The sequence below is a fragment of the Triticum aestivum genome, chromosome 3A, assembly GCF_018294505.1.
Source record: "Triticum aestivum cultivar Chinese Spring chromosome 3A, IWGSC CS RefSeq v2.1, whole genome shotgun sequence".
NCBI lineage: Eukaryota > Viridiplantae > Streptophyta > Magnoliopsida > Poales > Poaceae > Triticum > Triticum aestivum.
This window is the reverse complement of record NC_057800.1, coordinates 714,618,345-714,642,495: the sequence shown is the minus strand read 5'-3', so window position 1 is coordinate 714,642,495 and position 24,151 is coordinate 714,618,345. Positions and strand designations below refer to the sequence as shown.

The 24,151-nt window shown below is 46.1% G+C and overlaps 1 protein-coding gene across 1 annotated transcript; it reads left to right on the top strand.

Moving 5' to 3' along the window:
• The first annotated feature begins 2,817 nt into the window (after nucleotides 1-2,817).
• LOC123063426 (glucan endo-1,3-beta-glucosidase GIV-like) lies at nucleotides 2,818-5,140 on the top strand. The gene is made up of 2 exons (XM_044487206.1): nucleotides 2,818-3,025; nucleotides 3,920-5,140. Exons 1-2 carry the CDS (start codon nucleotides 2,947-2,949, stop codon nucleotides 4,870-4,872), a joined length of 1,032 nt encoding a protein of 343 aa, XP_044343141.1. The 5' UTR covers nucleotides 2,818-2,946; the 3' UTR covers nucleotides 4,873-5,140.
• The last annotated feature ends 19,011 nt before the right edge of the window (nucleotides 5,141-24,151 follow it).

Here is a 24,151-nt window from a genome sequence, read left to right as displayed (position 1 = left end):
ATACAAATGTAATTTCAATAAACTAAACTAAGCCTACCTCATGCAAGATTCAATACAAATATCTTTTCCATATAAATAAAATGTCAACCTATGTATCCAAACTATATAAATAACATGTCAACCTATGTATCCAAACCACATTCTAGTCTAACAAGGGTTCCCCAAATCTAATACATGCAAGATTCAAACAAAAATTCCCTAAATCTAATACACACAAGATTCAAACAAGGGTTCCTCAAATCTCCGAAATAGCATACATTCTATGGATAGAAAGAAGGGGATCGGAGAAAAGTATCTTCTAGGATGGATTGGTGAAGGAATCCACGGGCCAAATCGTCAGATTTGAAGATTTTTTAAGAGGGGATTGAGAGGGGGAGAGGAGGAAGCCGCCGGCCGCCTGTTCTGTAACTCCTCTGGAACGAATGGGTGGGGTGTGGGGGGGGGGGCAGCGGGCGGCTGGCATCTAAGTCACAGTGCAGCGCCTGCGGGCCGGGCGCTACACATTACGGTGCAGCGCCTAGCTCTGAGGCGCTGCACTGCTGGGTGCGGGACCAGGGGCTGCCACGGTGGACTGAGGTGCAACGCCCCCGAGCTAGGCGCTGCACCGTAGGGTGTGGCGCCTGCGTGGCGGGCGCTACACAAAAGGGTCAGTGCTGTGAAATAGTTTCACGGGCAGTTCATTTTGTGAATTGATTTCGTCCACAGGTCAAAATAGTCAAAATTGCCAAAAAAAAAGCTGCTAACTGGTCGCGATTGACCGGTCAATCGTTGACCAGTGAAACCGTTGAATTTAGGAAAAAAAGAAAGAAGGGAATAAAATCATGAATTCAAAAGTGTACATGAAAATACCATAAAGGTAAGCAAAATTGAAGGAATAAGTTCATCAGATTTGAAAAAAATGTTCATCAGATTTGAAAAAAGTTCATCAATTTAGAAAAAAAATCATTGGATTTGAAAAAAGTTCACCGTATTTAAAAATAAGTCCATCAGTTTTCAAAAAAGTTCACTGAATTTGAAAACATGTTCGTCGGTTGGAAAAAAAGTTGAAAATTTTGAAAAAAAAAGTTCATCAATTTTTTTAAAAAATATTGTTTTAAAAGAAATTTCGCATATTTGCAACAAATTCAAGAAAACCAGGATGAGGAAAAAAGGAAAAAAGGAAAAGAAATAATAAAAGAATGAGAAAATTCATTTTAGCAGATCCCACTGGGGTGCCGTAGCGGTTGCAGCAGTATAAATTCGTCAGGTTAGATGGGCCCATTGCGGGAAACGTTGCTGAATTCAATAAGAGAGAAAACCAAATACAGAATGACCCGGGTTTTTCAAGAAAACTAGGTTGAAAACCACACTATTGAATGGGACAATCGTTGAAAGAACGCCAAAAAAGAACAAGATACAAAATATCCAACGATGCTAATACCGGCCAACTCAAAGTCCACCACCATCTTGCCCACAACCCAGAGATGGGGGGTGAGCTCTTCAGACACGCCTTCAAGAAAGATAAAACGGCGCCCATGGGCGCCATCACCGCCGGCGTTGACCCTTTTCGAAGGCTTAAGATTTCGCTCAAAGTGACCCACAACAGCCCCACCAGACCTCGGGAGAAGGCTGGCCAAACCAACATCCCCCATGGCAACCCTTGGAACCAGCAGGCCACGATCTAGTGAAAGGGGGAACTCATCGGCGACAACTCCAAAGAGGAGTGCACCACAATGCCATCGTCGTCAGTATCCTTCGACCCTCATCAAACCAAGGCTTTCGACCTGAACCCTAAGCCGTCCAACTAACCGAACCATGGGGAAGGAACCCAATCCACTATCGACAAAGAGCAAGCCGCGGCCGCGCTATGCCGACAGTAGCAAACCATCACTGCCAGATTCGAGAGCCCTCTAATCGGACCGCAATGCCACCATGGAGGTGAGTCAACACTGACGAACAACGCACCACCACGAAGCGTCAGATCCACCGCGAAGGCCGAAGCTCACGCATGAAAGACATCCTACCGTAGCCCAACCATGCCCAGATCGAGCCCGCCTCCTCCACTGCGCGCACGTGCCGCTGCACTTGTTGCGTGTCTCCATGCCAATCTTCTAGCTAGCCGCCACGCCATTGCAGTCCCTGACGGCCAGCCCCGTGGTCTGAGCTAACAGATGGGGACCGCCCCGATCTGTGCCTTCAAGCCCGCTCCCGGGCAGCCGCCAGAGCTGCCGAGCCACCCACGCCTGCCAGGCCACCCACCTCACCACATCGGCCGACGCAAGAGGCTCGACGCCGCGCTGGCCATCACCCTTCGCTTCCCGCCCTCCGCCATGAGCTCGTCAACTCATTGAGGATGCCGCTGCGGGAGAAAAGGAACTGGCCCCGTCGCCGCCCGCTCCACGCGTGCTTTGCCTGCGGAGGCACCAGCGATGGCGAGGGGAGGAGGAGGGTGGGGTTTTCCGACCCTCGGTGGTTGGGGTCGCCCCTGTGTCGCCTTGGGGAAGGAGCGACGTGAGGGCATGCGTCTTGGCTCGCTTCTCTCAAATATCGAATGTATTTCTACCACATTTATTATATGCCAAAGAAGAAGTATGCTTATCATTTAAGTACAAATCTGTCAGTGGGGTAGCTAAGGAGTATGTAGCACCAAAAATGTGAATATTTTCATTGCTGGACCATCTTGACCCGTTGGGCTGGCTACACCGCTAAAATCCATCAACATTAACCTTGCAGCATAAATGTGGTGCCAACTATTTCCACTTCTACTCCATTAATGCAGGGGAGCAATTACGGATATGACCTCGACAGTTGGCTACCCTTACACTAGTGTCGGTGTGCGCTAGTGTAATTTCACACGTCCAGCACCAGTACAAATACAGGCGTGCCGGCCAGTTTGTGGTATACACCAGTAGAAGCGTGTACATTCTGCCGTTGGAGTAGATCGAGAGCCGTGTAGGGTTCGACAGGATGCCAGGGATGCGCGGCTCTGCTCCGGTGCTTGCACTGGCGTTGCTCGTCGGAGTCTTCATCGCCCAGGCCCCTGCAGGTATGTGTGAATCTGGTGTAGGTGTTTGGAAGTGGATCTGTTTTTCTTTTCTTCTGCCTTTTAACAAGAGAAGAAGTGGATCTGTAAGAATTGTCCATCTTTCTTTTGTGATAGATTATTATCTTAGAACAAGCAGATTATGTACTACTACGGCTTGATTTGTATGAAGTCTTCTCTTATGAAGGGGCCCCTTCTCTGATAGATTTATCAGAGAAGGACCAGAGCATTTTTGTGAAGTAGTTGGATGTTTCTGTATTTTTAAATACGCGACACCTTCTTGTCGTGTTCTACTATCAAAACGATAACGGATTTGTCGGATATGCATATCGGTATCGTTAAGGTTTCGTACCAATGTTCACGAGAATAAGTTTCATAGCCACAACCACCCCAAAAAATTATTTCATAGCCACATGCCGAGTTCCACTGATGTATTGTGACAAGATCAATAAATTATTTCGTACTCGGTACTCGTATTAAACTCGCGACACTTTTTTTGGATCAAAGTGAGTATCAATTGTCATGAATGTTGTTTGTCGGTGTCCATACTTTTTTACTCAACGATAACTGATGTATCCTAATAAATGTATGCATTTTTCTTTCTTTTTTAGAATATAGTCAGTATGCGCTGTTTACAGTGGTACTCCCTCCGTTTGGATTTACAAGGCTTATTTGGTTTGTCTTTAGTGAAATATTTTTGAAGTCTGACTAAACTTAATTATGAAGAAAATTATTACATATACAACTCCATATAAATAGAATGTGAAAATAGAGTATAAGTCATGGTACATGTAGTGGTATTTGATTTACTGATGCAGATGCCGATTTTATATAAATACGATATGAAAATATGATTTATTTGGATATTTATTTGCTTGAATTCATTCTTCGGTGCAGGTGTGCAGTCCATTGGCGTGTGCTACGGCATCATCGGGAACAACCTCCCGCCGCCGAGCGACGTGGTGCAGTTCTACAGATTCTTGGGGATCACCAACATGCGCGTCTACTCCGTCCAGCTCCAGGCGCTCGACGCGCTCCGCGGCTCCGGCATCAGCCTCAGCCTCGGCACCACCAACAACGACGTGGCCGTCCTCGCCAGCAGCCTCTCAGCCGCCGCCGCCTGGGTGCAGGCCAACGTCAAGCCCTACTACCGCGCCGCGGTGGACGTGCGCTACATCTCCGTCGGCAACGAGCTTGCCAGCGACACCGCGCAGAGCATCCTGGCGGCCATGCGGAACCTCAACGACGCCCTGGCCGCGGAGGGCCTCGGCGGGGCCGGCGCCGGCATCAAGGTGTCCACGGCGGTGAGGCTGGACGTGATCGCCAACTCCTTCCCGCCCTCCGCCGCCGTGTTCGCGCAGCCCTACATGGCCGACGTGGCCCGGCTCCTGGCCGCCACCGGCGCGCCGCTGCTCGCCAACGTGTACCCCTACATCGCCTACCGCAGCAGCCCGCGCGACATCCAGCTCAACTACGCCACCTTCCAGCCGGGCGCGACGCCGGTGAGGGATGCCGGAAATGGGCTGATCTACACCAACCTCTTCGACGCCATGGTCGACGCCCTGTACGCGGCGCTCGAGAAGGCAGGGGCGCCGGGCGTGAGGGTGGTGGTGTCGGAGACCGGGTGGCCCTCCGCCGGCGGGTTCGCGGCCACGCCGGAGAACGCGCGGGCATACAACCAGGGCCTCATCGACCATGTGGCCCGCGGCACACCCAAGAGGCCTGGGCCCATTGAGGCCTATGTGTTCGCCATGTTCAACGAGAACATGAAGCCCGGGGATGAGACGGAGAGGAACTTTGGGCTCTTCTACCCCAACAAATTGCCCGTGTACCCCATGAGATTCGCATGAACATCCCCCTATCCCTAGGCGGCAGCCAACCACATGAACTCGCCTGGGTTTAATTTGGTGCAGATTAATTAGATTGATTGATGCGTGTGTGTGGATCTAAAATTTGAAACAACATTGAAATAAATACTTTCTTGTGGGAAAAATAAATAAAGACTTGTACTATGTGTTTAATGGCTTTGTGCATACTTAGCTTGTTCCGTTGCTTTCCGTCCCTGCGGCATGTACGTACAAGGCAAGGTGCCAAGACATGCGCTTAGAAAAATAAATGGCTTTTTTTTGTCTTCAGCTCCATCCTTCTTTCGATAGGGGAGGTGTCCGATTGTACATTTGGAAAGGGCATCTTCTACGTTGAGCCGCAAAGCAGACACCACATCCGTTCACGGACTGGAGGGGACCAGTCCATGACACTGAAGCGGGAGCTGGTATTGGCCTTCTAGCTTAAAACTACGGGAAAAAAACTAACACTTGTATCGAACGACCATCTTGTACGTGCGGCCGCCCTGCCCAGCCGCACCACCATTGCCATATGTGTCATCGTAGTCATCCCTCTAGCGATGGAAGAGCACGGGTCTGCCACGGCAGCCTTGTCCGGCTGATGCCTGGAGCTCGCGGAGAAGGCACTTCACCACCGCGGCCAATGCGGACGGCACCCGCAGAGCCCTGAGAATTTCCTTGCCCCTGTCAGCATTGGCGGAGCAACCGCTAAGCAACCACTCCTCACTGATCTAGGCGAGCTCGCGGTGAAGGCGGTGGCGGTGCCTCGTGGCCGTGTCTGCGGTGGTGACGGGGCAGTCGAGGGCCCAGACAACGGCCGTGTCTGCAGTGGTGACGGGGCGGTCGAGGGCCCAGAGTGGCCAGGTCGGGACCGTTGAGGACCTCGGCCGGCGTCACATCTGACTTGGCGAACGCCGAGTGGCGAGCAGCGTCGCGCTGCTCGTAGAGCACCTGTTGCCTCGCCGGCCGCTCCTCTGCGGACATGACGCCCCCCAGCTCGAGGGACCGCCGCCACCGAGGTAGTGGAGAATGTGGCCTCACGCCTTGGCGATCGCAAATGCAGTTTGTCCTTCACAAACCACCTGCGCCGGTTGCGGCCGGGCGGCAAGGCCGTCCCGTCAATCCGGGCATAGCAGTTGTGCGGCGCCGACGCCGGCTCCTCCTTCACGCGTCGCCCGATTTGGACATCGCGGTTGCATGCCGGCTCCTCCTTGGCGCAGCGTCTGATCTAGACGCCATCGCGGTTCCGTGGGAGGTTTGCTAGCTCCTCCATGCGGTAGCGCAGTGATGAGTGATATTTTTACACTCCTCTACCCTTAGTTTAAACCGATATAGTTCATTAAAACCGAGATATTCACTCCGATCTTGCCACTAATGCCTAATGAATGCATAGGATTCCAAAATCCTCTCTTTATTGTGTTACCATAGGGAATGAGCTAAATATAGACGAAATCATGTGAGAACATTTAAATGAGTAAATGAGAAGATAGAAGAAATCAAGTGGAAGCGTGCCACCAATTCCAGAGCAAAAGGCAGCGTTCCATGTGACCGTGAGTACTCGCATGAGTGGTCGTATGGCATGGAAACCGATGCTCCTTGTCCACTTGAACAACTTTTATAAAGGGATTGAGGCCGAAATGTCAATAGAACAACTGTGAGCGGAGCCAGAACAGAGTCATCTTCATCCCCTCTTCATCAACCCAAGCCGCGGCCACTTGCCATCTCCATAGCCACCATCTCCATCTCCACCATACTTTTGCCTCCTCTAGTCATAATCGTGCATTGCACATAGCATCCATTGTAAAACATAATATCAATCAATCTACCTTCATGATGTGTTCTTCGTGTGATTTGATCTCCACGTGTGAGTAGTTTGGTAAGATCTGAGTTGAGGAAAGAACCTCGCAACCCGATTATTTGTTGTGAGGATCCATGGAAGTGATTTGAATTAACATCCCGTATGTGTGAAATAAAATTGTTCCGTACATGTTTCTTGTCTCATTCACATTCTTCACCTCTGCGGGTACGAAGGATCATGCAGAGCGAGTCATGATGAGGCTAAGGGCAGGGAGACCGTGAAGTGTTTCCGAACACTAGTGACAGAAAGGTTTAGTATGGTAACATGGATCCTATCTCTAGGGATTTAGGAGGTTTAGCCATTATACACCCAATGCTTTTGTCTGATTAGTGCAATATTAATTATCGAGGTAATCTAGTGAGATAGATAGGGCCTTCGGTTGGTTAGCTGACTCTTGATGCAGGACGTGTACCAGTCAAGACGTAATTTGGACACATCCCCCACTTCGGTTCGTAAAAACCACATCTCGATGGGTGACTTCCAATGCACAAGTGAAGATCATATTTGGTCTCAACACAATTATATGGTTGTAAGCATTAAGACCTCATACCATGCCTATTTTTATTATATGTTCTCCTTCATTTGTTTGATTTTGATCCAATCAAAAGAAGGAATTGTTTCTTTAGAAAACTCTTGCTTGAGAGTTGAGACCCTAGCTTCAAGGGGATCATCCTCTCATGGGTTCGATAACTTAGAGTTACCTCTAGGAAAAAAAGGAGAGAATCCTTTTTGCTCCATTTCCGGATCACCAAAGTAAGTAATCACGCAGGAGGGACGGAGACTCCACCGAGATATTTGCTACGATATCGCCACTAACGCCTAACGAATGCATAGGATTCCAAAATCCTATCTTTATTGTGTTTCCATATGAAATGGGCTAAATATTTATGAAATCAAGTGAGGACATGGAAAAGAGTAAAGGAGAAGATAGAAGAAATCAAGTGGAGGCGCGCCAGCAATTCCAGAGCAAACACGACATTCCATGCGAATGCGAGCGCTCGTATGACATATGGAAACCAATGCTCCTCGTCCAGCTAAACAACTTTTATAAAGGGGTTGAGTCCAAAATGTCAACAAAACAACCATGAGCGGAGCCAGAACAGAGTCATCTTCATCCCCTCTTCATCAACCCCATCTGCCGACATTTCCCATCTCCATAGCCACCATCTCCATCTCCACCATAGTTCTTCCTTTTCTAGTCATACATGTAATCGTGCATCTCACACGACATCCATTGTAAGACATATTACCAATCAATCTACCTTCATGATGGGTTTTATGATGTGTTCTTTGTGTGATCTGATGTCTATGTGTGAGTAGTTCGGTAAGGTATGGGTTGAGGCAAGAGCCTTGCAACCCGATGTATTTGCTATGGGGATCAATGGATGGGCTTTGAATAAATGACTCGTATGTGTGAAAGAAAATTGTTCCATAGATGTCTCTTGTCTCATTCACGTTCTTCATCCTTGCAGGTACTCAGGATCATGGAGAGCGAGCGACGAAGTGGCTAAGGGTAGGGAGACCATGAAGCACTGGTAGAAAAAGGGCCTGTTGTCCCAGTTTGTAAGGGCCTTTTGTCCCGGTTCCTGAACCGGGACTAAAGGGTAGGTACTAATGCCCTGTCCCTTTAGTCCCGGTTCAATCCAGAACCGGGACAGATGGGCCTCCACGTGGCCTGTGCGCGGAGCCCAGGCAGGAGGGCCTTTGGTCCCGGTTGGTGGCACCAACCGGGACCAATAGGCATCTACGCGTCAGCATTTCTGTGGCTGGGGTTTTTGTTTTTTTTTGAAAGGGGGGGAGAGAAGTGTCCTCTCTTATGTCCGTGCTCGGTCGAGGCTACGTACTATACATACATATAGAGAGGACTAGACACGCTAGCTAGCTAGTAAGCAAATGAAGGAAACAGAAGATCGTCATGAACATATATGCATACAGAGAGAAGTGATATCGACCTCCTCTTCTTCTCTGAGAGATTGGTCGAACAACAAGTTCTCGTATATCTATCCGACACTACCGGCTACATATATACAATAATTATCTCTTACAAATATAATCATATGGACTCATGGTCCACATAGTATTCTCCGTCTTCAGCGATCACGTGGTCAAGAAAGAATGCCGCCAATTCCTCTTGAATTGCTCGCATGCGAGCTGGTGCTAGGAGTTCATCCAGCTTCCGAAACATCTAATTTGAAGAAGGGGGTCAATACATATATATATGAATGAATGAAACTCAACACAAATGATGGTAATAAAATAAAATTGTGAATGTTGTTATTTACGTACTTCATATTGTTCGTCAGTGTAGCCCCGCTCACAGGTCGTGTGGCAGATGGACTCGCAAACGTAGTATCCACAGAAATCAATCCCTTGTTCCTGCCACAACCACTTTACAAGAAATAGAGGTCAATCGAACTGATAAGCAAGAATGCCAAATGGTATTGATGAAACTAGCGCTTGAATCAATAGGAGATGCGCGGAACATGCTACTATAGTACTTACTTTCGGGTGTCTAAATTGCAGCTTCTTCGGGAGTCCTGGAGCTTTTTTGGTGAATTTTTCCAAACACTGCCAGACAAAGAAAACAATTACTTGATATATCAGGAAATGAACAAAGTTGTGATATGGTGGATAATGATCGATTTAACTTACTTCTCAAGCATTTGAGTCATGTCCGCATAGTCTTGGGGATCTTTTCGTCTTGAGTCTAAGACGGTTACTAGTCCCTGCTCAAGCTTAATCTCTAGGAGAATATAGTGGAAACTGCACACGCATGCATAACTCATCAATTACATTACTATAACCTTGACTAATATATAAGGGAAACCGAATACGCACAAGACAGTAACACTCACTTGAAGTTGTAAGGAAGAGTATTATATCTTTGTTTTCATTTATTACCAACGATCGTAGCAAGTTGGCCTCGGTATCGGCGGCATGAAATTTAACCTCAGTTGCATCTATGAGATATGGGTTAATGAACCCAATATCACCGACTTGTCTTTTCTTCAATTCGGCGATCTTCAATCTGCAGAATATAGTGAGGATGATTATAAATACATGAAATGAAAGAGCTGAGCTATATAGAGAGACTTAACGACAGAAGTAGGACTACTTACAGACAGTAGCAGGTGACCGTTGCTTTATCGAGGGCCAATTGATTGAAAAACTGAAAGAACTCCTCAAATGGAACAGGCAACAGTTCAATTCCAACGAGGTCATGCTCCTTTTTAACTCTCACATACAAAGTACTCCTCCCCCAGACTCTCTGCAGATTTTCAAGTACCAATCATGCAATCTTCGTATCATCGTTGATAGAGATCTTTCATCTTTGACGAGAGGCTTCCCGTACTCGTATCTTTGTATCTGCACCTCCATGAAATCATAATGTACATCGTCGGGCAGGTAATCGCCAAGATTGCTATAACCGGGCACCATCCTCGGATCATTAGCAACGATGTTGCTAGGCACCTTGAGCGAGGGGCACGATTGCTTTGCTTGTTCACCGAGCTGGGCAATTTGTTTCCCAGCTCATCGTTCTTTCAGCCTTTGATCACTGACAGTACTTCCCGACCACTCCGCTTCGGCAAATTCCTTTCCAATAATGCGCTCATAGTTTCCTTTCGGCGGAGACTTGGGTGGTTTTGTCAGGGCAGCCAGAGTGCGCTTCGCTTTCACCGGATCTACCTTCTCCTTCGGAGATGGATGTTTCTTTGCTTTCACCCCTTCAAAGTAGTTCCTCACTTCTTCTCGTGCGATCTCGGCGTTCTCCTCCGGGGTCCTCTCGTATGGTAACTTCTCCGGAGTCGTCAGAGAAGGACCGAATCTGTATGTCCTCCCGCCTCTGGCTGTACTGCTAGACGCCGGCAGAGAAGACGGAGCGGTTCTCTTCTTTACTTGCTTACGAGGCGGAGGAGAATGACTACGATGCACCCGAGCAGTCGGAGCGGCGGCAGGTCTCTTCCTCCCTTGCTGACGAGGTGGAGAAGGAGGAGGCTCGCTGCTCGGGCGCGCCGACGCAGGCGGAGAAGGAGGCGGAGTGCCGCCAGGCGCCGGAGAAGGAGCCGGCCGAGTGCCCTGATCGTCACTCGCCGGAGGAGGAGGCGGTGGAGGAGGCGGAGTGCCCTGACTCGCCGGAGGAGGAGGCGGTGGAGGAGGCGGAGTGCCCTGACTTGCCGGAGGAGGAGGAGGAGGCGGAGGCGTCCAGTTCGGAAGGTTGATGAGCTCCTTCCACCAAAGGTATGGAGTCTTCAGAGCTGAACCCAGCCTAGTCTCCCCTTCACCGGTAGGGTGGTCAAGCTGGAGGTCCTCAAATCCCTCCGTTATTTCATCCACCATCACCCTAGCATATCCTTCTGGAATAGGCCGGCAGTGAAAAGTTGCGCCGGGTTCAGTAGGATAAACAGAGCCAACAGCCGCCTTGACCTTCAACTTCATCCATTGCATTATAAGGTGGAAATTTTGAGACTCCGTGATAGCATCCATGGGATAGCTGGCATGAGCCGTCAAGGCATGCTCCGGCTGAAGCAACTCGGTGGAAGCCACGCTGCTTCTCCGCTGAGATGGCGGGGTAGCTTCGGGGGAAGCTTCGGCAGTTCGTTTGCTGCGATTTGCTTCTCGTTCCTCTATCACTTGTATCCTTGCTTGCAACGCCTGCATTTGGGTCTGCTGCACTTTTTTCCTCCTCTCCTGGCATTTGTAACCGCATGCGTCCGGAAACCCAACCTTCCACGGAATGGAGCCTGGCGTGCCTCGTGTCCGTCCAGGGTGCTCAGGATTCCCGAGGGCCATTGTGAGCTCGTCGTTCTCTCTGTCTGGAAAGAATGTCCCTTGCTGCACTGCTTCGATATACTGCTGAAGCTTCTTGACTGATATGTCCATTTGATCGTTCGTCCAAATGCACTTCCCTGATATAGGGTCCAAGGTTCCGCCAGCCCCGAAGAACCAAGTCCGGCAACGGTCTGGCCAGTTAATTGTCTCTGGTTCGATCCCTTTATCAACCAGATCATTCTCAGTCTTGGACCACTTAGGACGGGCTACGAGGTAGCCACCTGACCCCGTGCGATGGTGATGCTTCTTCTTCGCAACATTTTGCTTGTTTATCGCCGACATCTTCTTACTCTTTTCCGATGTCTCGTGGGCCACAAATGCGGGCCAGTGATCTCTGATCTGCTCATATCTGCCCTTGAATTCTGGTGTCTCTTTATTTTTGACAAACTTATTCATCTCTTTCTTCCACCTCCTGAATAGTTCTGTCATCCTCTTAAGAGCAAAAGACTTGATTAATTGCTCTTTAACTGGCTTCTCCGGATCATCCTCTGGCGGTAGGGTGAAATTTGACTTCAGCTCAGTCCAAAGATCATTTTTCTGCATATCATTGACATAAGACACCTCAGGGTCTTCTGTAGCCGGCTTTAACCATTGATGGATGCTGATCGGGATCTTGTCCCTAACCAAAACCCCACACTGAGCAACAAATGCGCTCTTTGTCCGGAGGGGTTCAATCGGTTGGCCGTCGGGCGCGATTGCTATGATCTCAAACTTTTCATCCGAGCTCAACTTTTTCTTTGGGCCTCGTCTCTTTACCGAAGTTATGCTCGATCCAGAGGGCTAGAAAAAAGAACAAAGACTTAATTAATATGTGTACATACCAAAACAATGAATGCATCAATTAGCTAGTCAACAAAAGCTTAACTATAATATATATACCTGGCCGGACTCGGTTCGGTCACCGGAGACGTCATCACGGTCTCCTTCTTGCACCGGCATTGGGTCACCGAAGCCGTCCTCACGGTCTCCTTCTTGCACCGGCATTAGGTCACCGGAGCCATCATAATCATAGCCAGCTGCTTCCAGACCATTAGTGTCGTTGAGAAACAACGAGCAGACGGCATCACTTCCTCGTGCGATTATGTCCCCCAACAACTCTTCTTGTACTTCATCTCGGGCGGTGTCCATAGTTTCTACAAATATTGACAACATGGCAATTATTATTCAAACATGACAGATTGATATATTAGTGGCAAACGTAGAACTAATATTAATTAGTGGCCTCGACGCTGCTTCTCTAGGGTTTGGGGTGGCCTCGACGCTGCTTCTCTAGGGTTTGGGGTGGCCTCGACAACGCTTCAAGGATAAAAAAAAAAGAGGAAGAAGAAAAAAAAGAGGAGAAGAAAGAATAGAGGAGTAAGAACTCCTCTATTCTTTCTTCTCCTCTTTTTTTCTTCTTCTTCCTCTTTTTTTATCGGGAACGAGGGTCGTCGAGGGTCACCGAGCGGTAGAGGAAACACTAAATAGCAAGTATCGTGTGTGTGAGATACATGTGGCCGTCGGTGTCGGACAGTACATCCACGTCCCACAAGTGACGCGGGCTTCGACGCCCACGTCACTTGTGGGACGTGGATGTAGTGTCCGACACCGACGGCCACATGTATCTCACATCGATGATACTTGCTATTTAGGGTTTCCTCTACCGCTCGGTGACCCTGACCCTCGACGACCCTCGACCCCTCGGCGACCCTAGACCACCTCTCGACCCCCTCATGTCGAAGTTATCGGGTAGAGGGTATATCGACAACGACATACCCGATACATACATACATACATACATATCACATGCATCCATACATATATGAACAAAATTAATATCTACTAATTAACAACCTAAATAAAAAAACTAATACATATAGGAAGAAGAAGAAAAAAGAAGAGAAGAAAGAATAGAGGAGAAGACTTCCTTTTCTTCCTCTCCTCTTCTTCTCCCTCTTCTTCCCCTTCTTCCTCGCCTCTCTCATGAATGTCCGACGTTCTCGACCCTTGACCCCCTAAACTAGTTCTCAACCCTCGACCCCCTAAACTAGTTCTTGACCCCCCACATGTCGAAGTTATCAGGGAGGGGGTATATCGACCCCCCCTCATGTCGAAGTTATCGGGGAGGGTTATATCGACACCCCCTCCTGTAGAAGTTAACGGGGAGGGGGTATATCGACAATGACATACATACATGGAAAAAATGCTATGAAGTTATCGGGAGTTTATATCGACACGACATACGTACATGGGAAAATAATATTATCGGGGAGGGGGTATATCGACCCTCCCCCCCCACGTGTCGAAGAAAAAAAAGAAAAAAAAGAGGAGAATAAGAAAGGAATAGAGGAGAAAAGAGAAAATATAATATATATTCTATTTTTCTCTTCTTCTCCTCTATTCCTTTCTTCTTCTCCTCTTATTTTTCTTCTTTTTTCTTCTTCTTATTTATTTCTCCTCGTCTTCCTCTCCCCTCTTCTTCTCCTTTCTTCCTCTTCTTATTTCCTTTTTCCTCTCATTCTTTTTCTTCTTCTTCCTTCTCAAAAATACATGAAGTAGTATTGCCTAATTCATTGTTCATATGAATATACAAACATTTGCATATTTACAATAATTAATATCACCAAAAAAAATCTATGAACAGAAAAAAAAATCCTATTTTTTCTAAAAAACTATCTTTTGCATATATACATGAACATATATATACACAGAGAACATATATATATATATAACAAGCATATATAAGAAAAAAAGCATATATATGAAAAAAATGCTAGCTAGGGAGGGCACCGGCCGGACCAGGAGGACCGCGGGGTCGGCGGCGAGGATGGCGACGGGGCAGTGGGCGCGCGCTCGGGGTAGGGGGCGCGGGCGACGGCGACGGCGGGCCGGGGCGGTGCGTGTTGGGGAAGGGCCCGGCGTAGGCGACGGCGAGGGTGGGCCGGGGCGGCGCGCGTCGGGGCAGGGACGCGGGCGACGGCGACGGGGCTGGGCCGGGGCGGCGCGCGTCGGGGTAGGGGCGCGGGCGACGGCGATGATGGGGGCGGGCCGGGGCGGGCGTCGTCGGGGCAGCCTGGCGGCGTCGGCGTCATCGGGGGCGGCAACTGCAAGATGAGAGTGAAAATTTCCTAAGTGTGGACTTATATAGCAGAGCCTTTAGTCCCGGTTCGTGGCAACAACTGGGACTAAAGGCGGGCATTAGTCCCGGTTGGTGCCACCAACCGGGACCAAAGGCCTCTTTTCAGCAGCCCAAAGGGCGGGAAGCGACGGCCTTTGGTCCCGGTTGGTAGCACCAACCGGGACTAAAGGGGGACATTGGTCACGGTTCGTGGCATCAACCGTGACCAATGCCCCCTTTAGTCTCGGTTGGTGCCACCAACCGGGACCAAAGGCCTTGTGCTGCTGCGGCGTTGAAAGTTTAGTCCCACCTCGCTAGTTGAGACGGGTGCGCAGTGGTTTATAAGCCCCACTGCCGCACCCCTCTCGAGCTTCTCTCCATTGCAGTCTTACGGGCCTAATTGTCATTGCTATGCCTATGGGCCTACTGGGCCTCCTGCGGATCTGAATCCTGGCCCTTGGATGGGTTTCTAGTCGTATTCAGGCCGTGGGGGCCCAGTAGGTGGCACTTTTTTTGTTTTTTTGTTGCTTTATTTATTTTATTTTATTTTATTTTTTGCTTTATTTTTTAATTCTTTATGCTTTTAGTTTTAGAAAAATTATAAACTTTTTGTTAATGCCATTAGTTTTCAAATTTGAAAACACTTTTTTTGTTTTCTTTGTTGCTTTATTTATTTTATTTTGTTTCTACTTACAACAAAATACTTATTGTTGCTATTTTTTTTCCAGATTTTTTGTTTTGTTTTCTGCATTATTTATTTTCTTTTTTTTTGCTTTATTTTTTTATTCTTTTTTGCTTTTAGTTTTAGAAAAATTATAAACTTTCTGTTAGTGCCATTAGTTTTCAAATTTGAAAAACACCTTTTCAGTTTCTTTGTTTTCTTTGTTGCTTTATTTATTTTATTTTGTGATTAACTTTACTATGAAAATAGTTTTTTTCCTGTTTTTTTGATTTGTTTTTTGCATTATTTATTTTCTTTTGTTTTTTGCTCTAATTTTTAATTCTGTTTGCTTTTAGGTTAGCAAATTATAAACTTTCTGTTAGTGCCATTAGTTTTAGAAAAATTATAAACTTTCTGTTAGTGCCATTAGTTTTCAAATTTGAATAGTTAAAATTTGAATTCTTTGAAATTTGTGTGAATCACAAGTTTGTGATTAACTTACTAAAAAATGAGAATAGATGCGCTTATAGAGAAAATTCAGCCTAAATTCATAGTAAATTTCTATGAATTTCAGAGAAATTCACTCTGAATTTAGGTTAAACTTTTCTCTATTAGGGCATCTATTTTCACTTTGAGAGGAGCTCAACAAGGCAGAGAGGGAAGGGCTTATAAACCGGTGTGAGCCCCCTTCGGTTGGCGAGGTGGGACTAAACTCTGCCCGCAACGAGGACCAACCCTTTAGTCCCGGTTTGTGGCACAAACCGGGGCTAATGGTCATGGGCCAGGGGCGAGGAGCAAAATTATAAACTTTCTGTTAGTGCCATTAGTTTTAGGAAAATTATAAACTTTCTGTTAGTGCCATTAGTTTTCAAATTTGAATAGTTAAAATTTGAATTCTTTGAAATTTGTTTGAATCACAAGTTTGTGATTAACTTTACTTTTTCCAGTTTTTTTTGTTTTTTGCATTATTTATTTTCTTTTGTTTTTTGCATTTTTAATTCTTTTTGCTTTTAGGTCAGCAAAATTATAAACTTTCTGTTAGTGCCATTAGTTTTAGAAAAATTATAAACTTTCTGTTAGTGCCATTAGTTTTCAAATTTGAATAGTTAAAATTTGAATTCTTTGAAATTTGTGTGAATCACAAGTTTGTGATTAACTTTACTATAAAAATAGTTTTTTCCTGTTTTTTTGTTTTGTTTTTGCATTATTTATTTTCTTTTGTTTTTGCTTTATTTTTTAATTCTTTTTGCTTTTAGGTCAGAAAAATTATAAACTTTCTGTTAGTGCCATCAGTTTTAGAAAAAATTATAAACTTTCTGTTAGTGCCATTAGTTTTCAAATTTGAATAGTTAAAATTTGAATAATGGTATTACGAGGGCCGAACCATAAGACATTAAAGCATTTCAAATGAACTCTGAAAAAGTTGAAAGTTGGCATGGTATCATAATTTCACCCACATAGCATGTGCATGTACAAAACGGACAATGGTAGCATACTCGTGTGTTACAAAGTTGGCATGGTATCATCATAATAGTTGCGGGAGAAAGTCTTCACTTTTTCTTCGCTTGTGTCATTTGCTTATTGCGCCGTAACCATGGATAATCTTCATCGTTTATCAGGATGCTTGGGTCAGCCTTGACATTGAAGGGAGGAATTTCATGAAACTTTTCATAATCTTCAGACATGTCTGTCTTGCCGTCCACTCCCAGGATGTCCCTTTTTCCTGATAGAACTATGTGGCGCTTTGGCTCATCGTATGATGTATTCGCTTCCTTATCTTTTCTTTTTCTCGGTTTGGTAGACATGTCCTTCACATAGATAACCTGTGCCACATCATTGGCTAGGACGAACGGTTCGTCAGTGTACCCAAGATTTTTCAGATCCACTGTTGTCATTCCGTACTGTGGGTCTACCTGTACCCCGCCGCCTGACAGATTGACCCATTTGCACTTAAACAAAGGGACCTTAAAATCAGGTCCGTAGTCAAGTTCCCATATGTCCACTATGTAACCATAATATGTGTCCTTTCCGCTCTCGGTTGCTGCATCAAAGCGGACACCGCTGTTTTGGTTGGTGCTCTTTTGATCTTGGGCGATCGTGTAAAATGTATTCCCATTTATCTCGTATCCTTTGTAAGTCAATACAGTCAAAGATGGTCCCCTGGACAACAAGTACAACTCATCACAAACAGTGTTGTCACCTCTGAGACGTGTTTCCAACCAACTGCTGAAAGTCCTGATGTGTTCACATGTAATCCAGTCGTCGCACTGCTCCGGGTGTTTGGAGCGCAGACTGTTCTTGTGTTCATCGACATACGGGGTCACCAAGGTAGAGTTCTGTAGAACTGTGTAGTGTGCTTGAGACCAAGAATATCCGTCCCTGCATATTATTGAGTCACTTCCAAGAGTGCCTTTTCCAGTCAGTCTCCCCTCATACCGCGATTTAGGGAGACCTATCTTCTTAAGGCCAGGAATGAAGTCAACACAAAACCCGATAACATCCTCTGTTTGATGGCCCATGGAGATGCTTCCTTCTGGCCTAGCGCGGTTACGGACATATTTCTTTAGGACTCCCATGAACCTCTCAAAGGGGAACATATTGTGTAGAAATACGGGCCCCAGGATGACAATCTCGTCGACTAGATGAACTAGGACGTGCGTCATGATATTGAAGAAGGATGGTGGGAACACCAGCTCGAAACTGACAAGACATTGCGCCACATCACTCCTTAGCCTTGGTACGATTTCTGGATCGATCACCTTCTGAGAGATTGCATTGAGGAATGCACATAGCTTCACAATGGCTAATCGGACGTTTTCCGATAGAAGCCCCCTCAATGCAACCGGAAGCAGTTGCGTTATAATCACGTGGCAGTCATGAGACTTTAGGTTTTGAAACTTTTTCTCTGGCATATTTATTATTCCCTTTATATTCGACGAGAAGCCAGTCATGACCTTCATACTGAGCAGGCATTCAAAGAAGATTTCTTTCTCTTCTTTCGTAAGAGCGTAGCTGGCAGGACCTTTATACTGCTTCGGAGGCATGCCGTCTTTTTCGTGCAAACATTGCAGGTCCTCCCGTGCCTCAGGTGTATCTTTTGTCTTCCCATACATGCCCAAGAAGCCTAGCAGGTTCACGCAAAGGTTCTTCGTCACGTGCATCACGTCGATTGAAGAGCGGACCTCTAGGTCTTTCCAGTAGGGTAGGTCCCAAAATATAGATTTCTTCTTCCACATGGGTGCGTGTCCCTCAGCGTCATTCGGAACAGCTAGTCCACCGGGACCCTTTCCAAAGATTACGTGTAAATCATTGACCATAGCAAGTACGTGATCACCGGTACGCATGGCGGGCTTCTTCCGGTGATCTGCCTCGCCTTTGAAATGCTTGCCTTTCTTTCGACATTGATGGTTGGTCGGAAGAAATCGACGATGGCCCAGGTACACATTCTTCCTGCATTTGTCCAGGTATATACTTTCAGTGTCATCTAAACAGTGCGTGCATGCGTGGTATCCTTTGTTTGTCTGTCCTGAAAGGTTACTGAGAGCGGGCCAATCGTTGATGGTCACGAACAGCAACGCCTTTAGGTTAAATTCCTCCTGTCTGTGCTCATCCCACGTACGTACACCGTTTCCATTCCACAGCTGTAAAAGTTCTTCAACTAATGGCCTTAGGTACACATCAATGTCGTTGCCGGGTTGCTTAGGGCCTTGGATGAGAACTGGCATCATAATGAACTTCCGCTTCATGCACATCCAAGGAGGAAGGTTATACATACATAGAGTCACGGGCCAGGTGCTGTGATTGCTGCTCTGCTCCCCGAAAGGATTAATGCCATCCGCGCTTAAAGCAAACCATACATTCCTTGGGTCCTTTGCAAACTCATCCCAGTACTTTCTCTCGATTTTTCTCCACTGCGACCCGTCAGCGGGTGCTCTCAACTTCCCATCTTTCTTTCGGTTCTCACTGTGCCATCGCATCAACTTGGCATGCTCTTCGTTTCTGAACAGACGTTTCAACCGTGGTATTATAGGAGCATACCACATCACCTTCGCAGGAACCCTCTTCCTGGGGGGCTCGCCGTCAACATCACCAGGGTCATCTCGTCTGATCTTATACCGCAATGCACCGCATACCGGGCATGCGTTCAGATCCTTGTATGCACCGCGGTAGAGGATGCAGTCATTAGGGCATGCATGTATCTTCTCCACCTCCAATCCTAGAGGGCATACGACCTTCTTTGCTGCGTATGTACTGTCGGGCAATTCGTTATCCTTTGGAAGCTTCTTCTTCAATATTTTCAGTAGCTTCTCAAATCCTTTGTCAGCCACAGCATTCTCTGCCTTCCACTGCAGCAATTCCAGTACGGTACCGAGCTTTGTGTTGCCATCTTCGCAATTGGGGTACAACCCTTTTTTGTGATCCTCTAACATGCGATCGAACTTCAGCTTCTCCTTTTGACTTTCGCATTGCGTCCTTGCATCGACAATGACCCGGCGGAGATCATCATCATCGGGCACATCGTCTGGTTCCTCTTGATCTTCAGCAGCTTCACCCGTTGCAGCATCATTGGGCACATCGTCTGGTTCCTCTTGATCTTCACCAACTCCCCCCGTTGCAGCATCACCGTATTCAGGGGGCACATAGTTGTCATCTTACTCTTCTTCTTCGCCGTCTTCCATCATAACCCCTATTTCTCCACGCCTCATCCAAACATTATAGTGTGGCATGAAACCCTTGTAAAGCAGGTGGGAGTGAAGGATTTTCCGGTTAGAATAAGACCTCGTATTCCCACATTCTGTGCATGGACAACACATAAAACCATTCTGCTTGTTTGCCTCAGCCACATCGAGAAGCTCATGCACGCCCTTAATGTACTCGTAGGTGTGTCTGTCACCGTACATCCGTTGCCGGTTCATCTGCGTGCATTATATATAATTAAGTGTCCAAATTAATAGAAGTTCATCATCACATTAAAACCAAAGTGCATACATAGTTCTCATCTAACAACATATAGCTCTCCACAGCATCTAATTAATTAAATCATACATTGAAACTATGTAAAACATTTCAATGCGAAAACAAATGCGGTCATAATCGCAACCAAGGTAACAATTGATCCAACGGCATAATGATACCAAGCCTCGGTATGAATGGCATATTTTCTAATCTTTCTAATCTTCAAGCGCATTGCATCCATCTTGATCTTGTGATCATCGACGACATCCGCAACATGCAACTCCAATATCATCTTCTCCTCCTCAATTTTTTTATTTTTTCCTTCAACAAATTGTTTTATTCTTCAACTAAATTTAACCTCTCGACAATAGGGTCGGTTGGCATTTCCGATTCACATACATCCTACATAAATAAAATCTATGTCACGTTGGTCGGCATAATTTTCATAAACAATAAATGAACCAATAGTTATAAAGATAATATATATACCACATCCGAATCATAGACAGGACGAGGGCCGACGGGGACGGATACCAAAACCATCGCACTATATAAGATGCAATAATAAAAGTAAGAAAATAATACAAGTACCTATGTAAACATACAAGTAAGAATATTTTTCCTTTCAGAAAGAAGATAAGAACAAGAGGCTCACCACGGTGGTGCCGGCGATGAGCTCGGCGCGGTTGATCGACGGCGGTGAAGACGGGGACGGGGCATGATGGACCGCTAAACCTAGACAAATATTGTGGAAAATGGAGCTTGGAGGTCGAGCTTGGAGAGGAGAAAGCTTAAGTAGTGTGGCTCGGGCATTCCATCGAACACCTTGTGTGCATAGGAGGTGAGCTAGAGCACCACCAAGCCCTCTCCCCCTCGGCCAGAAAAAACAGAGCAGTGTGCTCTGCTCTTGCGCGAGGGGGTATATATAGGCACCACCATTGATCCCGGTTGGTGGCATGAACCGGGACTAAAGTGGAGCCTTTGGTCCCGGTTCAAGCCACCAACCGGGACCAATGGTGGTGGGCCAGGAGCGAGGCCCATTGGTCCCGGTTCGTCCCACCAACCGGGACCAAAAGGTCCAAATGAACCGGGACTAATGGCCCACGCGGCCCGACCGGCCCCCTGGGCTCACGAACCGGGACCAATGTCCCCATTGGTCCCGGTTCTGGACTGAACCGGGACTAATGGGCTGACCCAGCCTGGACCAAAGCCCTGTTCTCTACTAGTGAAGTGTTATTCTGAACACCATTGACAGAAAGGTTTAATACGGTAACACATATCCTATCACCGGGGATTCAAGAGGTGTACTCATTTAATGCCCAATGCTTTTGTCTGATTATTGCAATATTAATTATCGAGGCAACCCAGCGAGACGGATAGGGCCTTCAGTTGGATAACTAACTCTTGATGCAAAACGCGTGTTGGTCAAGATGTAATTTGGACTCATCCCCCACTTTAGTTTGTAACAAGCACATCTCGTGGGTGACTTCCAATGCACAAATTACGACCATATTTGGTCCCAACACAATTATACCATATACGGTTGTAAGCGTTAAGACTTCATACCCATGCCTATTTTTATTATAAGTGTTCTACTTTAATTGTATTATTTATATCCGGTCAAAAGATGGAATTGTTTCTTTAGAAAAAGCTTGCTTGAGACCCTAGCTTCAAGGGGATCATCCTCTCGTCGGTTCGGTAACTCAGGATCACCTTGGGGGAAAAGGCGAGAATCCTTTCTGCTTCATTTCTGGATCACCAAAGGAAGTAATCACGCAACAGGGATGGAGAATGAGCCATGAGCCGCCTGCCGAAGAACTATCACTGCAGAGAACCAAAACTTCGACCTTGCCGGAAAGGAAAGTCTCAGAGAGGAGGAGGGGCTCGAAGAGAAGGACAGGGTCGGGCAGGAGGACATGTGGATGTGCATCACCCGAAAAGCCCCCCCCCCCACCACCACCACTTTGTTTCCAGCTTGCGGGAAAAAGTACGCCCGGGCCGGTAGGGAGACCGATACAGGACTTGTTGGATGGCAAAACACGTTTGGACCACGCGTTCCAGACAGTTGTCTACGGTTTGGGGGTCCTGTTGGAGATGCCCTAACCTTCACATTTCCATAGGCGGTTCAGAAAGGTAATGCATGATACACAATTGTGTAGTTAGTTCAGAAGCTAATGCATGATGCAGATTTATGTAAACTATGTGCCTCAAATATGGAATCAATCATCCTTGTAAATATGTAACCAATCATCCCTGCAAATGAAAAAGAAAGAATATGGAATCAATCAAAGGAAATGAAAGGAAAACTCTCATCAGTTGAAAGGCATGTGTAAACACTAAATTTGAATGGTGTATAGTCAATACTAGTACAAATGCCCGTGCGTTGCACCGGGCGAAAAAAGACACATGTGCCATTGTGCATCATTTGTTATATCAAATTTTAATAAACGCCCACAATAAGGTTCAACATGGAAAATTCCTTATTTTTAATAAAAGTTAAGATTTTTATAAAAATCGGAACACTTAATAATTAACGTTTTCATGAAAATTGGAACATTTCCCTAAAAAGAATAGTTTTTTAGGAAAAAGATATTTTTACATATATTTTTTAGAGCATTTTTGCTAGGGAATTTTTAGTTTTACAGATGGTTGTTTGCTTGGAAAGAGTTTGTTCCTTTTTTTAATGCCCGTGAGTTGCAACGCGTAAAATATTGCAAAACCTGCTCCATGTGTCCTTACGCACCATTTTCTTTTATTCAAATATGATAATTAATGTTACACTTATTCAAATCTAATAATTAATGTTACACTGATTATTGCTTTTTATTTGAATTTTGGTCATTAAGAAGCCACCATAGCGTTCTTCATTTGATTGAAGAGTAGTGGTTCACGGAATAGTCTCTAAATTGGTTTTATTTTTTGCTCTCCGCCATGGTTGCCGCAGAGGGAGGACAAACGGCGCACGAAGACCACCATGGTTGGCATGGAGGGAGGACAACGGCGCGCGAAGACGCCTCGAGGGAGATAGGGTAGGTCGCCGGACCACCAAAACAACATGGCCGTGATTCCCTGTTTATTCCCGATCTTAATGAAGAGTTGCCACACACTGAAGAAACAGAACACCATCCATCAGAAGAACCACACGAACCAGGACGAGCAGCATAGTTCATATCTTCAGATTGAGGGGAACATATTTGTGGAAATTAAATAATAAGAGCACTGCAACTGCTAGTAAACTACGTGATAATTTTAAGCAATACACAGGACCACCATCAAGCACATAATATTGTTAAAGAGTATAGGTCACGATTTCATTTCAAGCTAGAAACTCAAAGTAATTTACAGTTAACTATATATAATTCACCCAACTGGCCTATATCCAATGAATTATGAGGCGCCCTTTAATTTGCTAGATATTTAAAACTACCACCAGGGATGCGAGCCATCAGAGAAGCATATGTTTTCAGAAATAGCACGCACGTCCTATTTGAACAAATTGAAGTTAGCACGATCAATCTTGAAATAAGAATTTGTTATTATGAAACCTTACGAATCGTAGTATTTTACATAGCAGTTTTACATTGGATTTTCCTCATACAACTGATGAATTCAAGTACACTGGCAGGCATGTTATCTTCACATTCATTGTCCTTGAATGTCATCATACATATTGTTACCATTGCAGTTGTTGATATCATCATCCCTAAATGTCAACCACAAAACCACTATTAATTGGACATACAAAAATGAACTGTGTATTGTTATCTTCCTACTTACTCACTCCGTTCCGAATTACTTGTCGCAGGTATGGATGTATCTAGATGTATTTTAGTTCTAGATACATCCATTTCTGCGACGAGTAATTTGGAACGGAGGGAGTACA

What these genes read in the sequence shown, in the direction of transcription:
- LOC123063426 (XM_044487206.1), top strand. Translation starts at nt 2,947, where the DNA reads ATGCCAGGGATGCGCGGCTCTGCTCCGGTGCTTGCACTGGCGTTGCTC. An exon ending in CATCGCCCAGGCCCCTGCAG is followed by an intron (nt 3,026 to 3,919) that starts GTATGTGTGAAT and finishes TCTTCGGTGCAG; the next exon opens with GTGTGCAGTCCATTGGCGTG.